At 41.9% G+C, this 27,888-nt stretch overlaps 1 protein-coding gene across 2 annotated transcripts in view; it reads right to left on the bottom strand.

Moving 5' to 3' along the window:
• Positions 1 to 27,888, bottom strand: part of EBF1 (EBF transcription factor 1) — a 317,562-nt gene that overhangs the window by 25,793 nt on the left and 263,881 nt on the right. For both annotated transcript variants that reach the window (XM_034778464.1, XM_034778463.1), the window contains exon 10: positions 13,723 to 13,811. In XM_034778464.1, coding sequence (XP_034634355.1) covers positions 13,723 to 13,811 — 89 coding nt within the window. The remainder of the gene's footprint in view (positions 1 to 13,722; positions 13,812 to 27,888) is intronic.

The following is a 27,888-nucleotide window of genomic DNA, read 5'->3' as shown; positions in this document are numbered from 1 at the left end:
CTCAGTCGTAACCTCTACAAATGAGTACGTTCACTTACATTTTATCATCAGTATAATTGAAAAAAGTCTCTTGAAAGGGGCATTCTCATTACAATGAAGGACCACTTCAGACCCAATTGAAATGAAAAGAAAGACCGTAGATTAGGTGTAGATACCAAGTGGTAATTTCTAGGGAAGCATAAAATGCCAAATGTGTAACAATTATATTTTACAACTATGTGTTCAAAGGACTTAATAGTACTTTATGGCATAAAGAGGCTTTAGCTCAAGCAGAACTACTTCAGTGAAGTGCTTCCTAGCTTATGTTGTTAAAAGACTTTTTCAACTTTCTTGCTTACCAGCAACAAAAGACTTCCTCCCCCCAGCCCAATATACGTCCTTAAACATGCCGTGCAGTACCAAGTCAAATGCTTTATAGAAGTCTGCGTCTATTACATCAACTCTATTACCTTTATCAACCAAACTTGTAATCTCATAGTTAGTTTGACAGGATCTATTTTCCATAAAGCCTTGTTGATTTGCATTAATTACAACACCCTCCTTTAATTCTTTATCAGTCAAGTCCCGTATCAGCTGCTCCATTATCTTGTCCGGGATTGACGTTAGCCTGACAGTCTTATAATTACCCAGGTCATACCATTTACCCTTTTAAAATATTGGCACAACAGTAGCTTTCGTCCAGACTTCTGCAACTCCCCCGTGCTCCAAGACTTATTGAAAATTAACATTAAGAGTCCAGTGAACTCCTCAGCCAGCTTTTTAAAACCTTTTGGATGCAAATTATCTGGACCTGCCGCTTTAAAACTGTCCAACTTTAGTAGCGTCTGTTTAATATCCTCCAGATACTTGTAGAATGGAATGAGTGTTATCATCACCATTCAGTGAGACTGTATCATCTGTTTTTGCCCAAATACAGAATAGAAATATTTATTGAAGACTTCTACCTCTTCTGCATTATTGATAGTTCTGCCATTTCCATCTAGTCATGGACCAATACCATTGTCCAGATTATTTTTGTTTCAATATACTTTAAAAACTCCTTCTTATTGCCCTTAACTTTCTCCTTGTGTCCCTTGGCTTCCCTTATCAATTTTTTTTTTTTTTACAATTCCTAACTTCTGATTTATATTCATTACTATCAACTTCCTTTTTTTCCTCCGTTTGTGATATATATGCACACACACATATATACACACACTTGTTTTTTTATAGCTGCGTTCACTTACTCTCTAAACCAGGTTGTTGTTTTTTAACAAGCATGGCCTTCTTCCTCAATTGTGGCTTTTGGGGCATCTAGTAAGGTGTTCTTAAATGATTCACAATTACCATTCACATTTTTCTGATTAAATTCTTCCTGCCAGCTGATTTCAGTTGGATAAAGTATAGTTCCCTTGACGGCTCTGTGATATGAAACTAGATATCACATTTCATACCAGAAAAGACTCCATTTTCAGTGGCGAATGAAACAATCACTGTTTTATAGTCGCTCTCAGAGTTGATTGGAAAAATACCAACAACAAATTTCACAGGAATGTTTCAAAATTTTTACTGCTTTTTCAAAATTTCAGTATTTTTTTTTTCAAACGTCGAAATATTTCAGACCGCTATCAGGCAAGATGAAAGCCCCAAAACGTAATGAAAATTATCAAATAGAGTCAAGATTTTTTTCCAATTGAAGTGTCAAAAACTTGAAATTTAGAAAAGTTTGACCAGTTCCAGTCTGCAAAGTGCTTGGCGGTCCTTTGGGCTACAAGTCAAAAAAGCGAACAGAATGTTGGGAATCATTATGAAAGAGAGAGATAATAAGACAAAAAAAATCATATTGCCACTATATAAATCCATGGTACGCCCACATCTTGAATACTGCATGCAGATGTGGTCACCCCATCTCAAAAAAGATATATTGGAATTGGAAAAGGATCAGAAAAGGGCAACAAAAATGATGAGGGGTATGGAACAGCTTCCAAATGAGGAGAGAGAAATAAGACTGGGACTTTTCAGCTTGGAAAAGAGACGACTAAGGGGGGATGTGATAGAGGTCTATAAAATCAGAACTGGTGTGGAGAAAGTAAATAAGGAAGTGTTATTTACTCCTTCTCATAACACAAGAACTAGGGGTCGCCAAATGAAATTAATAGGCAGTAGGTTTAAAACAAACAAAAGGAAGTATTTCTTCATACAATGCACAGTCAACCTGTCAAACTCTTTGGCAGAGGATGTTGTGAAGACCAAGACTATAACAGGGTTCAAAAAAGAATTAGATAAGTTCATGGAGGCTATGTCCATCAATGGCTGTTAGCCAGGATGGACAGGGATGGTGTCCCTAGCCTCTGTTTGCCAGAAGCTGGGAATGGGAGACAGGAGATGGATCACTTGATGATTCCCTCTGGGGCACCTGGCATTGGCCACTGTCGGGAGACAGGATACAGGGCTAGATGGACCATTGGTCTGACCCAGTATGGCCGTTCTTATGTTCTTAAGATATTATATCAAGATAAAATGATGAGGATATCTTCATTAATGAGCAGACCTATAGTTCATCCTATTGTGGGGATTAAAATAAAGACAACTTCTGAAATTCCTGTATCTTCAGTACTGTGTATATGAAACAAAATTACATTACATAGGGTGGCATAGCTTTATATAACATTCCTGTGCACCTTCTCCATCTTCCACTGTCCAATATATTAATGTGAACACAGATCTATCATGAAAACAAAGCCAAAATGCATGCCCTTGTTTACAGAGAGAACATGAGACTGTACACTATTGTACTTTGAAGATGTTTCAGTCCAGAGGAGTTATATCACCATAAGTTACATGATTGACTTTTACAACAGAAAGAAAAGGCTGTACTCAAACAACTGTTATTGCCTCAATGGAAAAAAAATCAATGAAAGTAAAATGAACAAGAGATTTTTCTGAGTTGCAGTTAATACAGCTGAAGAGCTATGGATATTAAAAGGTCAACAAATAAATTAGTCCGAGTGTTATGAAATGAATGATTTGGCTTATAATTGTATTGAGAGCAAATTGTTCACTGCCTATTAGACCAGGTAATTTTTATCCATAGTGCCTCAATTACTGTTCCATAAGCAATAATATAGTTGTAAGAGCTGTTAGTTCGATCAAGTGACCTCTGAGAAGCTAGCTGGGACAGCTGACTTTACTATGATGGATCACTACGCTTGATCTCCAAATGGTGCCAAACCTCCTTCCTATGAGAAGAGATCTCATAAAAGAAACATTAAGGCCTGATTCATTTTACCAAAATGTCTGAGTTTTCAAGTGTCAGCAGTTAAGTATAGATTGTGAAGCCCTGTATTTCTTAGAAGAATGATGACAATGGCACCGTATGCTTCTAGCACACGCTGCTAAACGGCATCACGATGGTAAGAAGGATGCTCTCTGCTGCTCAACTGGAGTGTGTTGTGAGAATTGAGAAATATGCAGTGATCATATTTTATATCAGAGAGTGAACCACTGTATATCACCTGCAACTAAGTTTAGAAATGGTAACCGTAGGCTGGCTCATTGATAATGCTTCACACTTCTAGAATGCCTTCCATCTGAGGATCTCAAAGTTCCTTATTACAAGAAAGGATGAAATTTCACAACACCCCAAGAAGGTAGGTATTATTTCCCCAACGCCCTGCATCACAGAGAGCCTTGATCTCTGCACTCAGCATAGCATAGCTGTTTTCCTAGGCTGTTTCTGACAGGCCAGGCTCACTTAGTAGGTGGAGAGGTAAGGACCTTATTTGGGGAAACTTTTGTGGCTTATGAGGAAAGGTGCTTTTATAAAATATGTATAGGGCCCAGAGCCTGTGTAGGAGCTCAAGTAACTGAAACAAACAAATATTACATAAAATATTAGCCCCATTTTACAGATGGAGAAACTAAGGCAAGGCTTGTCCAAGGTCAAACAAAAAGTCTGTGGCACAGCTAGGTATAGAACTAAATTATTAATCCCCCAAACCATCCTGCTTCTTACTCAAAAGTAACATATCTAAGGTTATAACATGGTCCCTACAGGTACAGCTAACATGAAGAGACAGTTTTTAGTGCATGAATTGCATAGTCAGTTACTGCAAATCTGCACACATATTTTGAGCGTCACATTAATGTGCGCTAGGAGAGTATACCTCTGCTTGTTCCATTTCCTATATAATTCTGTCAGCCTAATTGTGTACTGACTTCTCTGCACAAGTGTTTGAAAATAATACAATTGGGAACAAATCCTGCTGTTTTACTCCAGTAAATAGGGATTATTTGTTAGAGTAAGGATTTGGCCCTGGTGCGCATGGGGAAAAAATGGGCGGTAAGAATACAACTGTACCCCTGCATTCAGGGAGCGGAGGAACTCAACGGGTCTTGCAGTGCTTCTGTGGAGTGGGGCAAAGTGCACCTGAGAAAGGGACCATTGCAGCTGCAATCCCAGAGCCCCTCCAGGACATCATGCTGGTCTATGAGACAATGGCTCCATGGGCTTCCACCAGGTCAGTACAGATCTACACTGCCCCCTAAAGGTCTGATTGGTCCCCGCACATTGCTGGTATGTCACTGTTCCTCATCCACATACGTATTGAGTTGAAGATGTGACGGCAAGCTCTGAATTGCTGAATAGCCCATGCATAAGAAACTAAAACAATAAAAGCATAATTAGACTACATTGTACCATATACAACCAATTCCTGTTTCTATTGCTATGCCACTATATTTATGATAAATCACTAAACACAATTACTCTATTGGGAGGGCGATTTTCTGTTTCATCTCTCCATTGAGCAAAAGACGGCTGCGTGACTTGGGTCTGAATTTCAATTTTACCAGCGTACAGTTGAAGTGAATATTATTTGGCACAATGCAGTGTACAACTGAGCCACTAAATGGCTGATTTACTAAATTATTATTAGATGAGCCCTTGCTGTTCCCAGTGAAAGCGCAGTCACTGTCTCCCTTCATGGTGCGTTCAAATTGTTCTGTGTTTAAATATTCAGCATGAGGCTAATGTGAACTGATGAACTGAGACAGCAAACATTCACTTTCAATACAGACAGAGAGAGAGAGATGCAACATATCATGTGGCCTGCAGAGGTGAAAATGATTTATATTTAAGGATGTTGCTGCCTACTTCCATTACTTTAAGGTACTCTTAATTAGCATGGTGTTTGAATGAGTAATTCAGGGGTGTAGCAAAAACAGCTTCATGGTTATGGAGGCTTCAGAATGCCAATGAAGTGGTGCTTCAGCCTAATTCTCTCTCTCTCTCAGCAAAACCTTAGGAACGCATTTGCTGCCACCATCATTTCACAGTTCAGTGTGTGATTTGCAGCATGGAAGAAGCGTTAGCTGTGATCCTAACCTTACAATGAAATTTGGAGGATCAGCCTACAAATATGTTTGTGATATACTGTTTTGTAATTATATGACTTTTCCAGGAAAAAAAAAAAGAAACAATTTCTTTACTGCCACCTGCTGGAGTTGACAATAACCCTTTGTCATACTAAAAGAACAAGCATCCTCACTTAGAGGACAGTTACAGCAAGCACTTAAAATACTGTGATCCAAGACACTTACAGTAGATTAGAATTTTTTATTGGTACTGTGTTGCCATAACAACATAAAGACAGCAGATGACTTAAGCTAAGCTTGCAAAGCGAAAGGCTGCTCATCTGGCAGTTAAAATGAATACAGTTCACTTCACAAGTTCTCCATATGGACCCTTAGTGTATGGTAATGAGGATACCATATGGTGGAAGAAAATGCACAGTGAACAATTGTGTTCTGCTGGATGAGTGCACTGGGTAGGAAGTTATGAGGAAACATGGGAGAGATATTTGTGTGCTCTGTTGCTCAAGGGGTCTTTCAGAGGGGGCTCTCTCTTTTCTTAACCCACTCCCTAACAGAGACCCCTCTAGAAATGACAAAGAAACAAACTGCACATTTTGCAACATCATTCTTCATAAACTGTCAGCTGTGTTTGTAAATCAGCTTGGTAAGATCTTATAAATTTGTAATTCTTAAAAGGTAACAGTGCTAAGTTTTTAAACAAAGCGCAGGGAAATTTAAGCACTTCTGACAAGCAGAAACATTAGCGGTAATCATTTTAAAAAACAGTTGCATCTTTTTTGCCTGCATGTTTAGCTGTAAACAATGCTGGAATGTATCAAAGCTTTAAAGGGGAGAGAGGGAAGAATGGAATAAATACGTTTTATTATATTTCCAAAAGGATCAAAAATAATTAATTGGAAGCTCATGTGTGGCAAGATTTACACACATGTGCAAGCGCACACACACTATTCACAGCACTAACCAGATCCTAAACCTGGTAAGACAGCTTGCTAAAGGCTGCAAAGTCAATTTTGTACTACACATGCCTCATAAAAGATGAATATAAATGCATTAGTTAGACACGGTGAGCTAAATTAGAAGGTCAGGCAGGGCTGGAAGGGCTGAAAAATCACACAACCAATGACTGTAATTACTCTTTTTTTAAGTCTATTAAGTGGTGTTGTTCTATCAAGGCTCAGGGGTATAGGACATGAAGTACAAGATAAAGTAATGTGTATTTATTACTCCCACAGGATCAATTTACAAGATATTTTCAGCTCCATGGAGCAAAATACACAAATGCAGCCTTTGTTACTTTCCTCAAACTGGCGTTTATTTTCTTTAAAAGTGCTACTGCTTGAAGGAAACATGTTTACCTGGTTAGTGTCCTCCTGCCTCCATCATTTCATTGTTGTAGTTAAAAAAAAAATAGGGGAATCTAAGATCACAGGGATCATCCTTCTTGGTTGTTCAAACAAGTGGCTCAAGTCACTCATGTGGAATGGGCTGATTTAATCTAGAGGGTCCAGACCCAATCTAGAAACCTGCCCTCCGGCTGGCAGAGTGAGGAAATGATGCATAGATCCCTGTCATGCTGCTAGCCCGCACGTATTAAAGTTTTGTCACAGATTCTAAATGACACCATCTGCTCTAATCATTTGCTGAGTAAATGCTGACCCAATTATAAAGAAAACTCACTGAAATGTATACGCAGGCTGCTGACCTTCGGAAAAGTAAGGGCTCCTTGCCAGAAATGTGTATATGACTCTGCCCTTCAGCTATATGCCTGTCATTGTTTCTGAGCTCTCCCGTGTTCCAGACCCTACAGAGTCCCAGAAAAAGAAAACCCCACACCCCACCACAACACTTTGATCAGGAGATTGCCCTTAAAGGGTGAAAGTTTTCAAAGCTGCTGCCTCAAGCATTTGACAACTCAAATCTTGGTGGTTTTGAACATCTCACTCTAAGGGTAAGTCTACCCTGCACACGCCTTATGGTGGCATGTAGAGTATATACAGTGCCCAGCCCACCTAGTGCTGGTATGAATAGCGGTGTAGAACTCCAGAAAATCACTGCAAAGGTGCCAGGACCAGCCTTCGCTCTGCTCCCGCCTCCCTATCCGAGCCTAGTGGTTAGAGACGGTCATCGCGTCTCACGTCTTCACGGTCAGCGTAGGGAGTCCAACAGTAGCTTGTGGTGCCGTGATCCACATCCTCCCTTCCATCCTCTGTTCAGTGCAAAGGTTTCTCTGATCTGGATCTATGTCAGGATGGATTAAGGGTAAATCCGTGTACTGTGGAGTTTCCTGCCGGGAAGAGCTCCCCGTAGGTGGTGCCCAACTGATTGCTAATGGTGCCCTGTACAGGACACAGGCTGAATTGGCAGTGGAAGAAGAAATGCCCCTTAGGTTATGTTTTATGGCTCGGGGACTGGCATGGGAGAGGGTCCATGAGGGAAGGTGGAACCTGGCAGTGGTGTACCACCTCACACGCAAAGAGACTGCTGTGAGCTCCACTCTCTCCTCCACAGGGACATAAGCAGAAATAAGGCCCCTGTTCAGAGGATACAGTGTGCAGCGGAGGACAAGCAGGCTAAAGATGGACTGCTGGCTTGTATCAGCAGGGTAGGCTTGCTGGCCCCTATTGGGAGGGTAAGCAAGGTAGATACAGCAAGTTGGTTTTCACATACCTAGTGAGCAATCACAATCTTAAATACAGTGGTAGCCAGCAGTCGCCAGCAATGACAAAAAAACATACTTGGCGTTAGTTTGCACAGAGGAGTAATGTAGAAAATAAGCATCACATTTTTACAGACAATCCTTTTTTTCATGCATAGATTCCTAGGCCAGAATCATCTCATCTGACCTGTAGAACACAGACCAGAGAACTTCCCCCAAATAATTCCTAGAGCTGAGCTTTTAGAAAAACATCCAGTCTTGATTTAAACATGGTCAGTGATGGAGAATCCACTACACATCTTGGTAAATTATTCCAATGGTTATTTATTCTTTGTTAAAAACGTGTGCCTTATTTCCAATCTGAATTTGTCTAGTTTCAAGGTCCAGCCGTCGTTATATCTTTCTCTGTTAGGCTGAAGAGCCCATTATATTGTTCCCCATGTAGGTATTGTACTCAAATCACCCCTCAGCCCTTTCTTTTTTAGGCTAAATAGATCAAGCTCTTTGAATCTAACAGTACACAGTAGGCTTTCTAATCCTTTAACCATTCTCGTGGTTCTTCTCTGAACCCCATCCAATTTATCAACATCCTTCTTGAATAGGGGGCACCAGAACTGGACACAGTATTCCAGAAATGGTCCCAGCAGTGCCAAATACAGAGGTAAAATAACTTCTCTCCTGCTACTTGAGAGTCCCCTGTTTATGCATCCCTTAGCTCTTTTAGTCACATCACCACACTGGGAGATCTCATGTTCAGCTGATTATCTATCGCAACCTCCAAATCTTTTTCGGAGTCACTGCTTCCCAGAATAGAGTCCCATACCCAGGAGCGGCGCCAGGGTTTTTGCCGCCCTAGGCGGCAGCGCTCCTCCGCTGAGCATTCGGTGGCGGGGGTCCTTCCGCTCCGCGTCTTCGGGGCACTTCGGTGGCGGGTCCCGGAGCGAGTGAAGGACCCGCTGCCAAATGATCCCCCACCGCCAAATTTCCGCCAAGGACAGCAAAATGCCGCCCCCCAAATCCTGCCGCCCTCGGCGACCACCTAGGGTCGCCTAGTGGAAGCGCCAGCCCTGCCCACACCCTGTAATATGGCCTAAACTCTTTGTTCCTAAAGTCTTGTAAGTCAAAAGTAACTAGGGGCCAATTCACCTGAACCCCATCACCCGCAGCTCCCTGCCCCGGGCAGGAGACTATGCATGGGAAATCGTGTCTGGCAAGGAACTTTCTGTGTAAAAGCTGGTGAGGAAGGGGGTGTTTAAAATCTGCCTCATAATGGAACCTGCTTTACAACTATCTGTGAAGTTGCCAGCATAGCTCCTGAATCTTCCGGTGCCTGCCCGAGGTTTATCTTAAAGATTTGTGGTACCAAGCATCAAGAAGCCTTAATAAATAAATGTGCATGTGATTTAAACCTCTTTACAGACTTCCACCGCACACGTGTGTGCAAGAACCAAGATGTGAGTGTGAGAGAGAGAGTGATCACACACACACTTATTTCCCAACCCCATGGAGCAGGCCTTCTCCAGTCTCCACCTTAGGGGTTGTGATACAATCCCTCAGCTCTAGCATCCCACTAGTTCTCTTTACTTCTCTGTGGAGAGCTCTTGCTCCCCCGCAATCTGCCTCCCCGGTGTGTTGGCCAGGAAAGATTTCTACCCAACTCACCCCAGGTGGCTGAGCTGACTCCAGGGATAGAGGGTGTCCCCCCACTCCACTGTATTGGCTCTGCTCTTGGAATGTGTGTCCGGGCACATCTGTTAGTGACCCCGCTTGTCAGCTGGCTTCTTTCCCCTGATCTGCCCCTGTGCATGAGGGGAGACGCCTCCTCCCCACAGCCAGCTGCTCCATCTCTCCATCCCCCCGCACCAGCTTCCATTCCTGCTTCTCCAGAAACTGTACATTTAAAAAAAAAAATTCAGGCCAGATTTTCCATGGATCTCAGCACCCAGCAGCTCCTCCTGTAACCAACGGTGGGAAAAGGGAGTCCGAATTCTCCGTCGTTCTCCATGGGAGTTGCTGGGTGGGCGCCGAGCCCTTTTGAAAAACTGGCCCAGCGGTTTTAAAGCAAGAGTAGACCAAAGCTCTACTGTAGGATATCACAATCCCTGGGGCCACAGATGTTGCTGCTACATTCCTCCTGTGGTGCCCTGCAGAGCAGAGAGCATGCACTAAGAGTCAGCATCACGCTCTCACCAGGACGACAGCTGCTTCCATTTCTTAAAAGATGTCTATTTCGTCAATAATGCTTTAATGGAACAATGGCCTTCAATCTCTAATGGCAGTTATGGAAACATGTGTGAGTGGGGGGGAGGGGCGTTGATGGAAAAGCACAGCATACAAGATTCTTAACATACAGGAAGCGCTGATACATTGGGATGGCAGTGGTTAAAAAATAGGAAAAGCGGTATCTAAAGCTCGGAGCACTAGTCTCCATTCCCTTCTCTGCCCCCCTCCCATTTTCCTTCTTCACTCTTGGTGCTTCTGTCCATCTTAAGATCCGAAGCCAGATGGCCCCCGACTCTCATTTAAGCAGTCACTGACAATTGCCTGCCATGGAATCCTGCCAAAGCCTGGCCTCGTTTTAATGACGACGGAAGAGCATCGCACAGCATTCAGCCTGCACACAAACTCACCGCGTCCTTGATTAGGATTCTGGAGCCAGCAAATGGTGTTGGGAATGAACCATCAGTGCTCAAATGCAGAAGCCGACGCGTGCCAGCCCCTGCTGCATTCAGCCTCTGTGCACGGCATGTTAATGAGTCCCGAACTTGAGGCCCAACCTTCAAGCTCTCTAACACAGCTGCCAAAGACGTGTATCCTCTCCTGGCCTCCCACTAGGGTCTTACAGGAACGCTGGTTCCATCCAGGGGTTCAATTATTCCTTGAAATAGGAAATTGGTAACTTCTTCACTGTCTGATTTACACAAGCTGAGATCACACCCGGAATATAGAAAAGATGATTTCCCTTGATCTAGCGACTTCATGGAAGACCAGTCAAGTAGGAGGAAACACACATAGGACAGCAGAAAAATGCCGGGTTACCTGGACCACATTTCGGTAATCCCCGGAACCTTTCACTCAAGGATCTAAAAGCACCCAGCGAGCATTAATTAAACCTCAAGGCACCCTTTGTGAAATATTAACATCCTTCTTATACCGACTGGAACACTAGGGAACAGCGGTGCAGAGAAGTGGCTTGCTCAGAGTGCCGGGGGTGGAGCTGGGAAAAGAACTCCGGAATCTTGAGCCTTTGCCCCAGGCAGTAACCACAAACCAACCCCTTCTCACTACCCAGAAAAGGAAATGCAAACTATGACATCTTCGAAGGTGACGGATGAAAGACTGCGTTAAAAAAATAATGCAGGCGGCACGGCCAATGAATTTGCACCCAGGTGCAAACAGTTAGCAGCTCACGAGAAGTGGGACAAACCTGACGAGTCCAGATTTCATTCTGAACCTCTGCAAAAACACCACCACGATGACTGCATGGCCAAGAACGGCAATGAGGGCCAAACCTGTGGGTTGAGAAGGAAAAGCTCCCCCTTTCAATCTGCCCTCTTGCCTGCTGGGCTAGCATGTGGCAGGAAAGCTCTAATTCAAGCAGTTTGCGGTTAGTGAACTCAGCTCCTATGCTTGGGCTGCTTTTAACAAGGTAGAAATTCAGACATTCTCTGTAGTATTTCTCACACCTGAACCTCAAAAAACTTCTGCTGCCAGTTACTCTAGTGTGAGTCCTTGCTGTCACAATGAGAAAGGCCATAATGTAACTGAGATGAGTGTCAGAAGCGGTAGATGAATAAGCAAAATTAGATTTTGCCCTACAAAGAGGTCTTCCTATGCCGTAAAAGCCATTGCTTTATACTAGGAGCATGCAAACCGCTAGGGCTCAGATTCTGGTATGGTCAAAGCTGCAATGAACCCGAACTCAAACTGCACAGCCATATCACACCACTGGCCCAGGAGGGCACATCCCGCAGTAGCCCATCCGTAAACATGCATGGCCGGAGAGGAGATTGAAAGCCCGTTGCCATATCAAATCTGCTAACCCAAGCTGAAAATGTTTGGCCCTATTTTACGTTCAATCTGTTGTTTAAAAACAGAAAACAAGGCTCTGCTATTTAGTTGGAAAGTTGAGTCCAGAGCAATCGTATGACTTCTGCACCCTTTAGGCTTGCAAATCCAGAGTGCATCATAACCATGTTGATATTCTCTGGCAAACAGCTTCTCTCCATGGGCATCCTTGGCTGCACTCACAAAAGGCTCATGCAGAAGTAGGATGCTGTTTATCCCGAGGGAGGATTGCACCTCTGAGGAAGCAGTCCTAGGTAGAAAAGCATGCTGCAAACCTGTCTAAAGAGTATGCGGATGGGGGGAGAGGGCGGTAGGAGAAAAGTTTTTTGAGGGCAAATGAAGCCAATGAAAAACCATGCTCCAGAACAGCATGTTTTCTTCTAATTTCTCAGGAGGCAGGAAGGAAGAGCAAAAAAACAAAACAAAAAACCCACGCACCAATGCCTGAAGTCTTCCCAATCAAAGAGAATGGAGAGCTAACAAGACATTTAAAATAACTCATCTAATTTCATTTCTGTGTCAACAGATAGTACATAATAACGTGATGATGCTTATTAACTTTTTTCCATTTCAAAGCACTTCACAAGCACGATCAATGCTCACAACGGAGCTATGAGATATCCCATTACCACCATTCAGGACACTAATGCAGAAAAGTCAAGGGATTTTACACAGGGGTACAGAGGGAGTCAGTGTCAGGATAAAACTTGGAACTTCCCAATTCTCCTCTGCCCAACCACTTACTGTTGCAGGACTGAAGTCAATGGCAGGTTTTTTCCAATGACTTTGAAGGGTGCAGAACTGATCGCTAAGCCACTTGACTACCTCTCTCATCAGGCATTGCAAAAACTTTCCCAAACACCTTGTACTGGCCGGTGGCAAGTTGCACAGTGGGGTGCCTACCCACACTGCACTGCACTCGGCATCGATGCCAGCACGCCCAATGCCGACACAAGGAGCCAAGTGTGCCCGTGCACAAGCTCTGTAATAACTGCGGCGGCTGGATGCCGACATAACCGTTTGATGTCATTTTGTAGTGTAGACATGGCCTGATTATTTCAGCGTTACTGAAACAATGGCGTGTGCTATTATCATATTAAATGGAGACATATGGCTGAACAGAAAATGACACACACTCACAGTGGCTTGTGCTCCTCTGATTTATACAATGGTAGAGTTCTCAGTGTAATTTCGCAAGATATGACTGCAATACCAGCCACTGCTAAGACAAACGCCATCCAGTTATCCAGGGCTAACTTTGCTGAAATGTACAGAAGGCTTGTATTACCAAATACCCACTATACCCCATGATGGTGTAGAGCATTCCTGCACATTACTAGCTGCAGTGGACTGTGCCTTTAAGACCTGCAGACACAGCACACACCAGGCAGTGGACAGGCTAGCTCCAGTTGTGTTGCAGTCCATGTGCAATGTCCCAGAAGGCTGCAGCGAAGGTTTGTTAGTTGAACCTTCTGGGCAGAGTATCTCCGTGAGCTGCCACTGATGCCAACCCAGGACATTACATGACTACCAAAGGAACCCACCAGTCTGGCAAAGATCAAAGTGCTTATTCTCAAACAAAGACCAGGCAATCCCACCTTTGCCATATTTACAAAAAGAAAAAAGAAAAACGTGGTGCTGACCTTTGGCAAGCGTTCGGGGTCACCAGGGTGCCGGGGGATAACCTTCTGTAACCTTTGGAAACCGTAGTCGATGGTGGGCTCGTTCAGGGCTGAAACAACAACAAACATCATGAGATGACAAATGTCAGGCAAGGAGGCTCAATTGGCAATGCATCACAAGATCATAAAACGATCAGAGCTAAATCTCTCATTGCTCTTTTTTACTTAAATCAGCAATGACTGTGAAGTCTTGCTTCAAGCACTGTTTGAGGTTAGTTTTGAGGCTTTGGTTTAAAAAGAAACAAAAACCTTCCTTCTCAAGTATCTGTGACAAGGTTGCTGCAAAGTTTCAGGGCTTTGTAAACAGCTCCTGAGTAAGGAGCAATTGCTATCTTGCAACCCTTGATAAATTCATTTGATAAATGCTTTGCACCCCGCGTTTCATTTGTTTCTCTTTTCAAGTTAGAAGGAAAGTCCCTTTTGATTGGAAGACAAAAGGACAAAGCATAAGAGACTCACATTCTCACATGCTATTATGTATTCAGTACCACCTGTATGTAGCGATCATGTACATTTTCATTGTAAACTTTTGTGCACTTTTGTCAAGGCAAGGGTTCAATTCTGCACCCACTGAAGTTAATTGCAAAATTCCCAGTGACTTCAGTGGTCCAGGATCAGCCCTCAAATTATCAACACTTGAACTGACACCTCTCGAGTTTATTTCGTTTAACATTGCCATTTGCATTTTTAGGGTTTTATCCACAGTCATCAAGGTAAAGGAAAAGGGGAGGAAAAGGAAGATTTAAATTCTCATGAGAACGTGGCTTAACTTTAAGCATGTGCTTCAGCCCATCGCTATTCAGCAAAGCATTCAAGCAAGTGCTTAATGTGGTGTTAGTTGTGAATGTTTAGAACAGGGGTCACTTCCCGCCGCCCCCATTGGCCCGGGACAGCGAACTGCGGCGAGTGGGGGTCGCAATCGGCCGAACCTGCCGCGTCAGCAGGTAAATAAACTGGCCCGGTGCTTACCCTGGCGAGCCGCGTACCAAACGTTGCCGACCCCTGGTTTAGAACCACTGTTCAGCGTGGCCACTAGGGGGCATACACTACAGAGATAAGACCGTGAAAACAGGAAATAAAGAAGTCTTGCATTCACCTTGACTATGGTGTACTGGGTCTCTATCATCTCCACACTTAATTTAAAGCACTGATATCAATGAAACTTAAGTGCATGTTTAAAGTTGAGCATGTGTTTAAGTGCTCTGCTGGGCTGGAACCAGAGTCAAGCACTCTCAAGCCTCCTTACACAGTTGTCAGCATATCTTGGCCTGTCCCAAGCAACACCTCCTGCCATTTCAGTCTCCGACCTCTTCTGAACTGTGAATGCACCTTGCATTGACTTCTATGGTGGCTTCATTATGAGGACTATTATCTTCTTGTGACTAGATTCACACCATCTAATTCATTTCAACGGATTTAGGGTCAGATTCTGCAACCCGTACTCACACTGAGTAGTACCTTACTCCACGAGTAGTCTTTTATTTTTATTTTTAATAAAAGGCCATTTCAATATTTGTTTATTTTACATCATTGGCAGGTTACGGTTTACAGTAAACACACATATAGTATAAAAGTAATATCACTGATTTGATTTTAACCAATCCCTCTGTCCCTTTGGCCAATCTTTCCCCAAATAGGCCAGGTGTTAATCCACTCTAGGCAGCTGAGTATTCAATTTCTCTTAATTCTTTTATTCTTGGCAACCACATTTCTACAGTGGGTATTTGTTTTTGCAAACAGAGGCTCAGATTCTCATACCCTTACTCAACTAAACTGAATCAGGAAGTTTCTCTAGTATCATAACAGGAATCTTTCTGGCGTATCCCTGAAATATCTCTTGCAACAATGTTTTAACATCAGACCAGCAGCCTTTCAATATGCGATGTTCCCCAAATATTATGGCACCCCTCCACAACACAACTACAAAATGGAGGGAGCGGGGTAACTGGCTAGGTAATAGTACTACTGAAAGGGATCTGGGGATCACAAACCGAATACAAGTCAACAATGTGATGCGGTAGCTAATATCGTTCTGGGGTCTACATGTTACCAGTGAGGCCTCAGCTGGAGTACTGTGTCCAATTCTGGGCACCACACTTCAGGAAAGATGTAAACAAACTGGAGATAGTCCAGAGGAGAACAACAAAAATGATAAAAGGTTTAGAAAACCTGACTTACGAGGAAAGTTTAAAAAAAATTGGACATTTTAGTCTTGAGAAAAGACCACCAATGGGGAACCTGATAACAATCTTCAACTATATTAAGGGCTCTTAAAGAGGACTGTGATCAACTGTTCTCCGTGTCAGCTGGAGGTAGGACGAGAACTAAAGGGCTTAGTAGCAAGGGAGATGTAGTTAGATATTAGGAAAAACATTCTAACTCTAAGGCGAGTTAAGCACTGGAACAGGCTTCCAAGGGAGGTTGTGGAATCCCCATCACTGGAGGTTTTTAAGAACAGGTTACACAAACACCTGTCAGGGACGGTCTAGCTTCACTTGGTGCTGCTTCAGTGCAGGGGGCTGGAGTTGCTGACTTCTTGAGGTCCCTTCCATCCCTGCATTTCTATGAGTCTATATTCTGCTGTAAACTCTGCATCTATGTAGTTTTGTTAGACTGACATGCAGAAACAGCCAAGCATAGTATTTCACTCCATGATAGAGAACAGGTAATATAACAGCCTTCCAGTCCTTTGGATATTTTGTTTGTTTCCATTTCCCAGTCTAGACTCATATTGTCAGCACTGCCATGTAATTTTGTAGAAAAATCTAGACACAATGTACTTATTTTTTAAACCACTGATCTCATTATTTAGCAATTTCCTTATACCGCCCTTCATTGCGGATATGTCTAGCTTAAACTGTATCTAATTCTTATGATAAATTATTATTTATTATAAATAGCTCAACTGTGAGACATTAAACAACATCCCTACAGTTCTAATCGAGATTTCTCTTGCAGTTGTGTTAAAAGATTTTAGCTAGTTCTGTCAAGTACATTTCTTCTGTATTTCAATCTAGTTTTTTCCCCACTTTCCCCCTCTCCATCTTTTCTGAAAGTAGTTACTAAGTTCTGGGATATTATAAATGGAGGCCAGTTTTGAAATTCCCCTCTGAGGTACTAGTCATTTTCTCATATCTTCCCACACTTTCAGCACATTAGAAATCCATAGAGTATTTCCTGGGACTATTTTCTAAACTGGAGAATCAAAAAAAGAGTAACTGTTGTCCAATCCCACAAGGGGTACTGAGTGGCTGAGCACCCTTAATGTCAACTGATTGCAGTTTTTCTTCAGTGGGGAGGGAGAGTGCACTCAGCCATTTACAGGATCAGGTCCTTAGCAGCATTCATCGTCTGCCATCTTACTCAGTCTCTAACTATTTGAATTGTATTATCTTTGACCCAATGCAAAATAAAATTGAGTTGCTCGTCTCACCATGGATTTGGCCAGGGTCACCCTCCATTTTTCTTCTAATTTAGACCAGTAAACTCATTTCACTTGTAATTTCGGTCAACTTTAAACTTTTGCCTCCAGCACCAAAAGGCCTGCTTAAATATTTAGCCCCAGCTTTGGAGTTACGAATCAGACATGCTCTGTTACATCAAAATGCCAAAGAAATGGGCCAGATTCTGATCTCATTTACATTGGTGAAAATCTGGAGTAACTCCATCACTTTCACCAGTGAACACATGAGATCAGACTCTGGCCTAAGGGAAGGTTTTGGCATTGTATTTAATGAGCGCCGGACTGGCCTCTACATGTGAACTCCACCACACATATACTCCATTTCCCAGTGTCCTAATATAAAGTGGAGGAGGGAAGGGGATGAAGATTTTTTTTCATACTTTCAGACTGAGCAATAAAGTCAGTATTTGTAATCTTGACATCCATCCATACATTAAAAACAAGCTACCATATATGGTACTTAAAATGCATTCCCATTACCCTAATTTTTAAAAGTACTATTGAAAGTACTAATAACTTTAAAAACTGTATTAAATTCAAATAGGTCCCAAGGCTAATGGAAGTAATTTGTATACCAACCCAAACTGACTGGCCCACTTTTCAAAATACAGGTATGATAATCTTGTGGTTTTAAAAGGACATTTAAATTGAAAGACTGTGAATTTAGTACATAATTATACCAATAGAACCCTTTAACTTGTCAACTTGTAAATCTAAAAGGCTATCAATCATTTCTAAAGAGGAAATAAACCTTAAAATTATTTGATTGACAGGGCTTACTTTTTATGTTTTTAAAAAAATGGAGTAAAGTGGCCAGAAATCCATTTACAAAAGTATATTGTTTTACATAGGTGAGTAAAAAGCCAATAATTACACCCCCAAAAGACATATAAATCAAAGTAAGTACTTTCCTCTCACTTATATATCTTAAGTTGTAGTGAACTTCAGGTAACTTTTTATTAAAATACTTTTCCAAATGTAATGCTTATTGAAGTTGTTAACAGAATAGCATTTTCATTTAAGCTAATATAATCATTTTTGCAAATATGAGATTTAAGCCATTTTTCTCACTTCCAAACAATAAACTTCCAACCTGTCTCTTGTGTGAATTAACTAAAATTACACCCAAGTGTACAAAATCTGTCTATCTATGAGTTAAGGCACAATATTTATTATTCTTACCATTTTATGAATTACTTCTTAAACCCTTGAGGAAGAACTTTCTTTCGAATTAAACTCTAACAGAATAAGCCACAGAGCTCTGTATGCAGAAAATCTGAAGCCATAATTCCTAAAATCAAAGGGGTTTAATAAAAAACACACACAATGTCTGTGGAAATAAGGACACGAGTGTGCATTATTTTCATGTTTCCACCTCCAACTTGATTTTCAACCAAAATGCTGCTTAAACATTTGAGAAAAATGTTTCTACCATCACTATAATTTCAATCACTGCACTGATCCTTTTAATCAAGATGTATAGATAATCCACCATTTTAAAAAGTCCCTTCCCCTCTTTTTTATTTAAACCAGACAGTGGAAGGATTTTTGGGGAGGGGTGGTGGGCTGTTTTTGTTGTTTTTTTTAAATATTTCACATAATGAATTCCTACTGTGTCAATAAAACTTTGGTGGTAATTGAATGACTGTCTGATGTATCTGAGAGAGGAATTTGTTTCTCTAGCCATGCTGCCAACTTACGGCAGAATGATCGACACTTAATATCAGCAATTAAAAGAACCTGTTCAAATATCATATGGAACTCATAGCTTGGGGTAGTCTAGGAGAACTCTTCACCAAGGAAAACTCATTCAGCTGATGCAGAGAGTAATTGAATTAGACACATTTTAACATTATTATTCGAAGAAAAATAAACACGCACTACATAGAAGCATTATGGAAAGAGTTCAGAGCATAAAGCAAAACCAGTTAATTTGTTTCCCATGCGTTCACGGCTTCATTTGTTCCTTTTATTTTTCAGCCATATTTTTTCTTTTATTCTGTTTGATGCAAAACCAATACGAAACTGGCACCTAGCTATACAAACTGGGAGCATTCTCTGCTTCAGAAGATGTAGCCAGCAGCAAGGCTGCATGAAGGGGCAAGGAACACAGGAATCTCAAAAAACAAATGCAAAAATATGCATAACAAGCTGTAGGTTACCAGCGATGGGAAAAAATTTGCCTCTGCTCCACAGGTGCAGAGGGTCCTAATCCCAACAGAAGGGCCTTGGTTGGTTGTAGAGCGGGAAAGAGAGGTTGCAGAAAGACCACGCATTAGTGTTCCATATTGCTTCTTTTTGTAGCACCATGGAGGGCTTTTGGGGGGTAGGGCAGGAAGGGAGTGGATGCAGGGCAGGCTGGGTAAATGGTGAGAGCATGGCCAGTGGGTCCATCCATGGCCAGTGGGTCCACCCCCACACATACTCTGGGGATATCCAGAGGAAAAGAATGCCATTGCAGCATGACGATGCTACAGTAGTTTCCGAGTGGAACCACTGGAGTTCCACAGCTGAGAAGATACTTTGACCTCAAGCCCTGCGTCCTATGCAAAGCCCATTTCCTTTGGATTTGCCCCGACAAGGGAAATAGTGGGACAGTACAGTTTCAGGCCCTGACCCTGCATTGTCAAGAGGCTGCTGTGCTGGGGTGTGCCCACACGGTACACAATGCAGCAGCCGGACTTTAGTTGACGATACCATTTGCCAAAGGAGTGTACAGAATTTGACGTGTGTCTAGACAGAGACTAGATACCCGTACACAACGTTATGAACCTATTCACACGGCAGCCATCTGAAACCATTAAAATTATACACAAAACATATGCAGTACAGATAGGATAAACAATGATAAATTTCACTTGGACATTTGATCAAGTGGCTAAAACTTCCAGGCATTTGCTAAAATGTCTGGAGACAAAGAGCATTCCAGCTGAGCCTAACTGAGGACATGTGATAGACCGTCTCCGATACAGCTGGGTCTCACACTGCAATCCCAACCGCTCTTCTCTCCTTTCGATTTTTCTTCTCAAACCCTCCCTCTAGGACCTCACCAATTCCTTGCAGTCCACAGAGAGAGCAATACTAAGCGCGATGATGTTATACGTTCTGAAATGGCACATTGGGAGCATACCCTAACCGACCACTTCTGTGCACTGTCGGCTTTTTGTACTTGTTCCACAAGGAAAGCCAGAACACATCATCCAGTGAAAAAGTGTATCTTGCAAATCTCCCTGCAAAGAGTTCTCTCTGCTAATTAAAGATCTTTCAATGAAAACACACAAGCCTCCAGGCTATTTCTGTTGTTGTTGTTGTGACTATGACTTGCTTTTTGTAAAGCTTCCCTTCCATTAACTTTCCCAGGGGTATTTATTCCCGTAGGCAATGGAAAATGGAAGTGGGAGGGGCAGCCACCGCCTGGACAGAAAAATTGGTGTTAGAAGGGCCATTCCAGGGCTAACTCAGAATTTCCCTGCTTTTTATGGCTGCATGGCTCTCTTGCTTTAATATATTCTTGTGTGTTTAATTTCCTTTTCTTAACGGTACTGTGACATGATGTCATTTTTTTTTTTTTTACTGGAAACAGAAAGAGATGGAGATATTAAGAAATGAAATATTTATATTTTATTGCAATTTAATGTCCAAACAAATATCCAATATGTTTGCCAAGCAATAAATAACATTCTGGAGCCAAATCCAATGATCAGACTAGCACCTGGGTCTCTGGGTTTCCCTAGCGACTGTTCTTTATTGAACTAACGGTGAAACGGGCCAGCTTCAGAGGCACGTTACGCAATGTGATATTTTCTTCAGGGTGGCCATTTTTCTGCAGTTCGTAAGTGGTTGGTCCGGCATTCCTTTTGCAATGACACTTCCCAGGGTGTTCTGTGGTGATTTTGAGTGTGCAAGGAATGCAAGACTTGGCCCCAAATTAATGTTGAAAGTTAAACATTGAAATTACAAGCTCTGTCTGTTCAGGTTCATCTATTGGTTCCCAAGCCTGCAGTACTTGAATGCCAGTGATTTTATGATAAAATCCTCAAAATACATTAACTCTGAATGCTAACCTATGACCCCACTGCAATCTGAGTATGTGGAAAAACTGCATGATTTGCCATTTTCCAAGCCACTTCCTTCACCTTTTGCTGTTCCAATTGTCTTCTTGCCCCAATGGGCGAGATCTGGCTCTAAAACAACCTGATAAATCAGGTGGTTTCATGCATCAAACAAGCTTTTAGATCCTTTAACACAATTTTCAAAAAGCCTGGCAGCACTGGCTCGGGCGTCAGTAGGTAGAACAGAAAGGCCCACGGAAGTTACGTACGTTAGTTACTGACTCCAGTCAGGAGGCTATTGGGTTAATTGAGACATACTTTGCAACCTCCACCAACAAGGCAGAAACAGCATTTTCAGATAAATATTTTCCATTTGTCTGGAACATATTCTGGAAACTCATGAAAGAATGAAATATGACTTCACTGCAAACGACTTTGCTGGAAAAGTGCAGCTCTCAAGGGATTATCACTCTGTTTAAGTGAATAGATAGTTAGACAAAGAGGCCACCATTTTTAAAAATGGGTGCCTATGGTTCTGCTCCAAAGTCCATATTTAGGCTCTTTTTCAAAAGTGCTGAGTGCCCAGCAGCCATTTTTTTTAGGGCTTGGCTGAAAGAGAGAAGGCAACCCATCATTCGGTAGGAAAAGCCCTATTTTCACTTCATCAAAATACATTTTCAAGCTTCTAATGGGTTGCTTTGAGGAAATGATTTATTTTTAACCTTTCCTTATTGCAAATCCGACCATCTCTTGTCTACTCTCTTTGCGGATTATAAGAGGCCTGATTCTGCTCTTGTAACAGAACGGGAAATCAGAAGTAACTCCATTGAACCCCTGGTGTAATGGAGAACTTTGCACCTATGCTATACAGACACACTGAGTTTAAGGTGTGAAAGCTTAGCCTGAACTTAATTCTTATATGCTCACATGCCATTTGGTAAAATAAATATTCAAGACCAAAGGCTGCATAAATAACACAATGTACCTTACTGAAAGTCAAGGATCATTGCTACAGTACAATGCCTTAAAATTCTGCCTTCCTTTGCATTTGGATGTCAGTCCAATGACAAGTCTCTACTTGGGGAGCAAAGGGGAAATATGCCAGCAATCATTTCCATCATCCCTACATCTGAGATGGGAAGTGGGGCACTGGAAAAAGTGCACCCCCTCACCCCACCAAATGTAATAAGCCTCCTGTAAACCATGTGTGATGTTCTTGGAAGAAACTGACCTTCCAGGAGGCTTAGTTATGAAGTTGTATTAAAGATCTAAATTAAGATTAAATCCCTGGAGAAAACTAAAGCTTCCAGGCTTCCATGCATCTTTATTTTTGAACATTATCTTTGATTTGGGCATGCAACATAATTAAAAGGTTACTTGCTCAGAAGAAAGCAGACAGGTCATTTTGACTGTATAATGGATGATACAGTATGAAAGTGATTATAACTAAACAGTTTTGTCTGCGGTTTCTAATATTTGGGGGAAATCTATAATTCTAGACCTCTCGGTAGCCTCAGATTTTAACAGCAGCAATATTACTGACTTCTATAATTGTTCTGATTTCTTCCTGAAGAGTTTTGACAATAACTGTTATCAAGGGGGGAAAAAAACATACCAGCCTGTCTGATAAACATGTTTCCCTGCCCTCACACCCCAGTGAGCACTGTGACACTATACTTTTATCATCTAGTGTGTGCTCAGAATGAGCTTAGAACAGCAATTGCCAGGAATAGGCAGGCGATAAACCGCATTGATTTAACACATCTTGTTTTCAATCATGCTCGGATTTTCTGAGCACGCATTTTTCCTGTACTCCGGCTTGTAGCTTTTATCTGACGAGCTGATCCCTTTTCACTGGAAAATGAAAAGGTCGCACAATAAGACACGGTTTACTGGAACTTGAACACGTACCGGGAAAGTATTTTAGATAAATACTGTCAGACATAGTGGAGCTGAATTTCAACAACACAATTGCTAAACAACAATACTTATTACTCTCTCAGAACAAGCCTACAAGCAACTTATGGCTCACAGCAGGGGAGATCACAGAGTTAGGCGCAAGAGCTAAGAAAACCTTACCAAAGCCTGTTTAAAGATGGCGTGCTCCTTTTAACTTAAATACTGACTAGCCTATCTCAGGGCAGAACTAAATACTGCTTTAGCTATTCTTCTAGACTTTGTGAAATTGACAATAACTCCTACCCCTGGCTACTAAATTAATGTTCACTGAAAAGGTGCATGTCTGTGTGGCTGACTTAATTTAATCAACTGGGGGTAATAAACAACTAGATAAAGAAAACAAGTTGACTGAAATTAATTAATTCACCAATGCAGACAACTGGGGGTGGGTATATATATGTGGTAACATGACTGGACCCTCCAAATGACTACTGAATTGGTCTAATAAATAATGTGCAAAGTATGAAGAGATCATAACTATGATTTTAATTTAATTTTTCTCCCCTTCGCCCCCCCCCCGAGTGAATGCAATGATCCTGAAAGATACCAGATTGACCCAGTCTCTGAGTGTGTCACAATCTTTAATGTACTTATCTTCCCTACACCCCTTGAAGTGTTATTACCACCATTTTACATATGGGGAACTGAGCCCCAGAGAGACCAAGGCCCAGATTTTTAAAGGTATTAAGGCATTGCTGGACTCAGCCTTGCAAAGCCTCAGTGATACAGAGGGCTAAGTACAATTTTCAAAAGTGACTTGGGTGCCTAACCTGCTTAGGCACTTTTGAAAACCCACTATTAGGAGCCTAGGTTATACTGACCTGCAGAAGAGCTCTGTGCAGCTTAAAAGCTTTCCATTACTTGCATCTGAAGAAGTGAGGTTCTTACCCACGAAAGCTTATGCTCCCAATATTTCTGTTAGTCTCAAAGGTGCCACAGGACCTTAAAAGCTTGTCTCTCTCCCCAACAGAAGTTGGTGCCATAAAAGATATCAAGTCATCCACCTGGTCTCTCTAACGTCCAGGGGCCTATATGCAATACTGCAAACAACAACTGACTTTCCATTACATTTAAGTTTCTATGTCAGAAGTGAGCTGTCCAAGTCTCTGAGGCCTTGCACCACTGAATGCAGCAATGCCAAAATACCACTGAAAGGATGAGCCTAAGTGACTTGCCCAACGTCAAAGAGGAAAGTCTGAGGCAGAGCAGTGAATTGAACCAGGTCCCCAGTAAAGTCTTGTCCCAAGTCCCCACTAAACACGCCTGCCACTGGCACATCCTTCCTCTCTCGGACTTCTCTACCCAGAGCATTTCTGCCGAGATAAGGCTGCCAGGAGTGATTTTTTTTTTTATGTAGATACCTGTCTACTAAGAACTGATCCAAAGCCAACAGTTCATGCAACATATGCCGCTGAACAGCTGTCAGATAAAAATGACTTTCTGCCATTACCACCCTGGCCTATTTTGAACATAGTGACATAGTTCAAAGTCTCCAGATTCTAGAGTCAGGTCCCCATTTAATTAATGCTCTCAACATCAGCGGGCCACATACCATATTCAGAACTACTAATGCCTCCTAATCAGCAAGTGCCACGTAAGCATAGCCCTGTACTCCATTCACAGCAGACAGACGGCATTTGTGGGGGATGGAGAAGCAGGGAACCATTCACCCTTATTTTGAAACAGAAGCTTCTTTGGTTGAAATTAGAACCATGCTTGGTTCTTGGTGATTTTAACGGCATGGTGCCCCTTTGAAAACGGTTTATTTTTGAATAGTTTACTCTGGCCTAGCTCTCAACCTGCCAAGGCCCCAAAGTAGGACAAAGAACCAAACGGAGAGATCCAAAACCAAGATTCACCCAAGAACCTTAAAACACTGGGAGATTCTCTCCTCTTTTGTAAAGCACTGTTATTTCCGGTTCAAAATTCTTTACCTGTGATGTCATAACTTGTCAATAATACAAGTGAGGGGACACCAAATATCTGGGGGAAAAGGTAATTTTGGGAGCAAATTGAGTCCCTGTCTGGAAAGGAGAGGTATTGGAGGTGTAGAGGTAGGTAGATAGGGGTGTGTGTGTGTGTGTGTGTGTGTGTGTGTGTGTGTGTGTGTGTGTGTGTGAGAGAGAGAGAGAGAGAGAGAGAGAGAGAGCGCAACAATTAGAGGCTCCAATTTTTATGCACCAAAGTGAGATTTATCAGTAGATACTTTGTTTTGCCCACACAAGTTTCTTATCTCCTGGACTTTTTCAGGGTCCATATTCTCCATACTCTGCTACCTTGTGGCACAAGGAGAACTGGAGGTTAGCAACAATTTTCCAGACAGGTCTATTGTGATTTTAAATGACTTTTTGATTCAATTATAAGAAAAAAAAATCTGCAATAAGTACCAAATATGTGAAAACAGAGAATGGCCCCGAGTGTATATACTACTTATTATAGACTCATATGCTGAGTGAGTGAACAAATAGTTGAGATGAATAAAGGAAATGTATGAAAAAATCTTGCTATACAGCTGTTAATGAGCGGGGTAGTTATTGCATTAAACTGAAACGGAAATCCGAATACACTTCTATTGGTTGGATCCCACCATTAGGGACCATCCCTTTAATATGCTTTTGTTGCTGCCATCAAATTATAGTTTTCTCCAGTAAGACCCTTGAGAGTTTCACAACACAAAGTGCAATTTTTAGCAGCAGCAGCCGCCCCTGCCCCCACCACCTGACATTGCCCATTAGCAGGATCTGTACACAACAGCAGCATGCCTGGGTGTAGGAGTGGCAGGGTGAAACAGGTTCAACTTTTTAAAGGAATATCAGTTTTATGGTATTGGTTTGTTGACTGTACAAGAACTGCAGAACTAATACAGAAACCTTTTTTGCATGCCAAGTGCTTTGGGGGGAAGGGCTAAAAGAACGGAGTCATGTTTTTCAATTCTAAGTTGAGCAAGCTGTCGTATCCCTCTATAACTGTGTCTGAAACTTTGGCTTGTAAAAAACCGAGTGCCCCATTCAGCAAAGACACTTACACACCTGTATGATTTAGTAGTCCCTTTGAAGTCACGCCAGCATTATAAGGAATTTTATCGGACGACAATAAGCAGCATATCTAGAACAGTGTGTCCAGTTTTGTTCACCTCACTGTAAGAAGGGGGTAAATTGCAGCGGTCGACAGAAAGAGAAGGGTGGGAGTATGGTGGACATTGAAGAATGATGAAAGACCCCCCCCAAAATCATTTATTGTGGCAAGGAGAGGGATTAGAGAACACGTGCATGAGAAATCTAAAATGAAGGAGGATATGGTGAAAACTAACCAATGTCTCGTTAAGATAATGAAAAGACTCTGAATTAAATTAATGGCTGGAGACTGTAGAATAAATAAACAAATGTTCCCTCACACAGCTGTATATTCAGCCTGTATAATCCACTGCTGCAGGATATTATCAAGTCAAATTCTGTCATTGGAGCTGAGAAAGACCTGGATAATTTTGTGATCATTAATATTTGTAGTACCGCAAGCTAAGGTCGCCAATGTGTTCTCAAATCTCCTGTATCGTGGCATAATGGATCTCTCTCTGTAGGGGTCAGGAAGAAATTCCCTTTCATGAACAGCACTGTTAAAGTGGCATGAAACATTTACGTAATCAGTTACAGGATACCTCCAAAGGCAAGAAACTGGATTTGATGGACCAGTGGTCTGATCTGGCATGGCAAATCAAATTTTCCTGTAGAGTAGATGGGAGCAGTTTTCCTTTAAGTGGTTTGAAAATATATGGGAGATGGATTATATCTGTTAAAAGCTGCCAAAATACTATTTTTAAGAGAACCAAAATTCTCTGGGGATTGTTTCAAATCCATATAATGTTCTTGAGTGCTAAAGTTTGCAATGCTACCTTTACGTTTTCAGGTGTGTGTGTAAAAACACATAATGCTAGCTGGCTCTCTATCAGTTACACATCTGAGGATGATATGGGAAGTAAGTTATTCAGTCTTAGAAACCAACAATCACTTACGCTCCTGGGCTTTGGGTAAGTAGATTTTCAGATGACACAATATGCAGAAGAGATGTGTTTGTGCTAAAAAAAATAAATGGCCCTTTCAGGACACATCTCTTCAATGAGCTCCAACAATGGAGACAGAAACACAAAGAACTGGGATGAAATACAGTCCACATTTCAGGAGAATCCACGGGTTCATTAACTAGGGATTTCAGTCCAATACAGACAGAACTTAAAATAACTGGGCCAGAGCTTCAGATGGTGTCAATCAACACAGCCTTATTAACCTTGCTTGAGCTATGCCAATTAACACTAGCTGAGGATGCGGCCTATTTTTCAGGATATGCCTATCTGATGGCAAAAGGCTGGCACTGAATTTTAACCAGAGGCACCTACTTTACGACCGATATCCTCGGTTTACAAAAAGCAATCCCAAGAGCAAAACCACGGCAATTTTTTTAACCAAAGGAAACTTTGAAATATTATTTTAAAATAGGCATATAGAAGCAGAGGGAGGGCTAGGCATGGTGGGTTGAGAAAATTAACAAGTGACCTTTGCCTTTGCATGTGCAGACATTTTAATTTATGGCCCATGGCTCAGTTCTCCATTGCTCATCGCCTGCAGGAAAATTCACATAAGCATTGCTTTCTCCTTCTCA

This window comes from Trachemys scripta, chromosome 8 (genome assembly GCF_013100865.1).
Source record: "Trachemys scripta elegans isolate TJP31775 chromosome 8, CAS_Tse_1.0, whole genome shotgun sequence".
Taxonomy (NCBI): domain Eukaryota; kingdom Metazoa; phylum Chordata; order Testudines; family Emydidae; genus Trachemys; species Trachemys scripta.
Note: the sequence above shows the minus strand (reverse complement) of the source record. Positions and strands in the feature narration are given on the sequence as shown.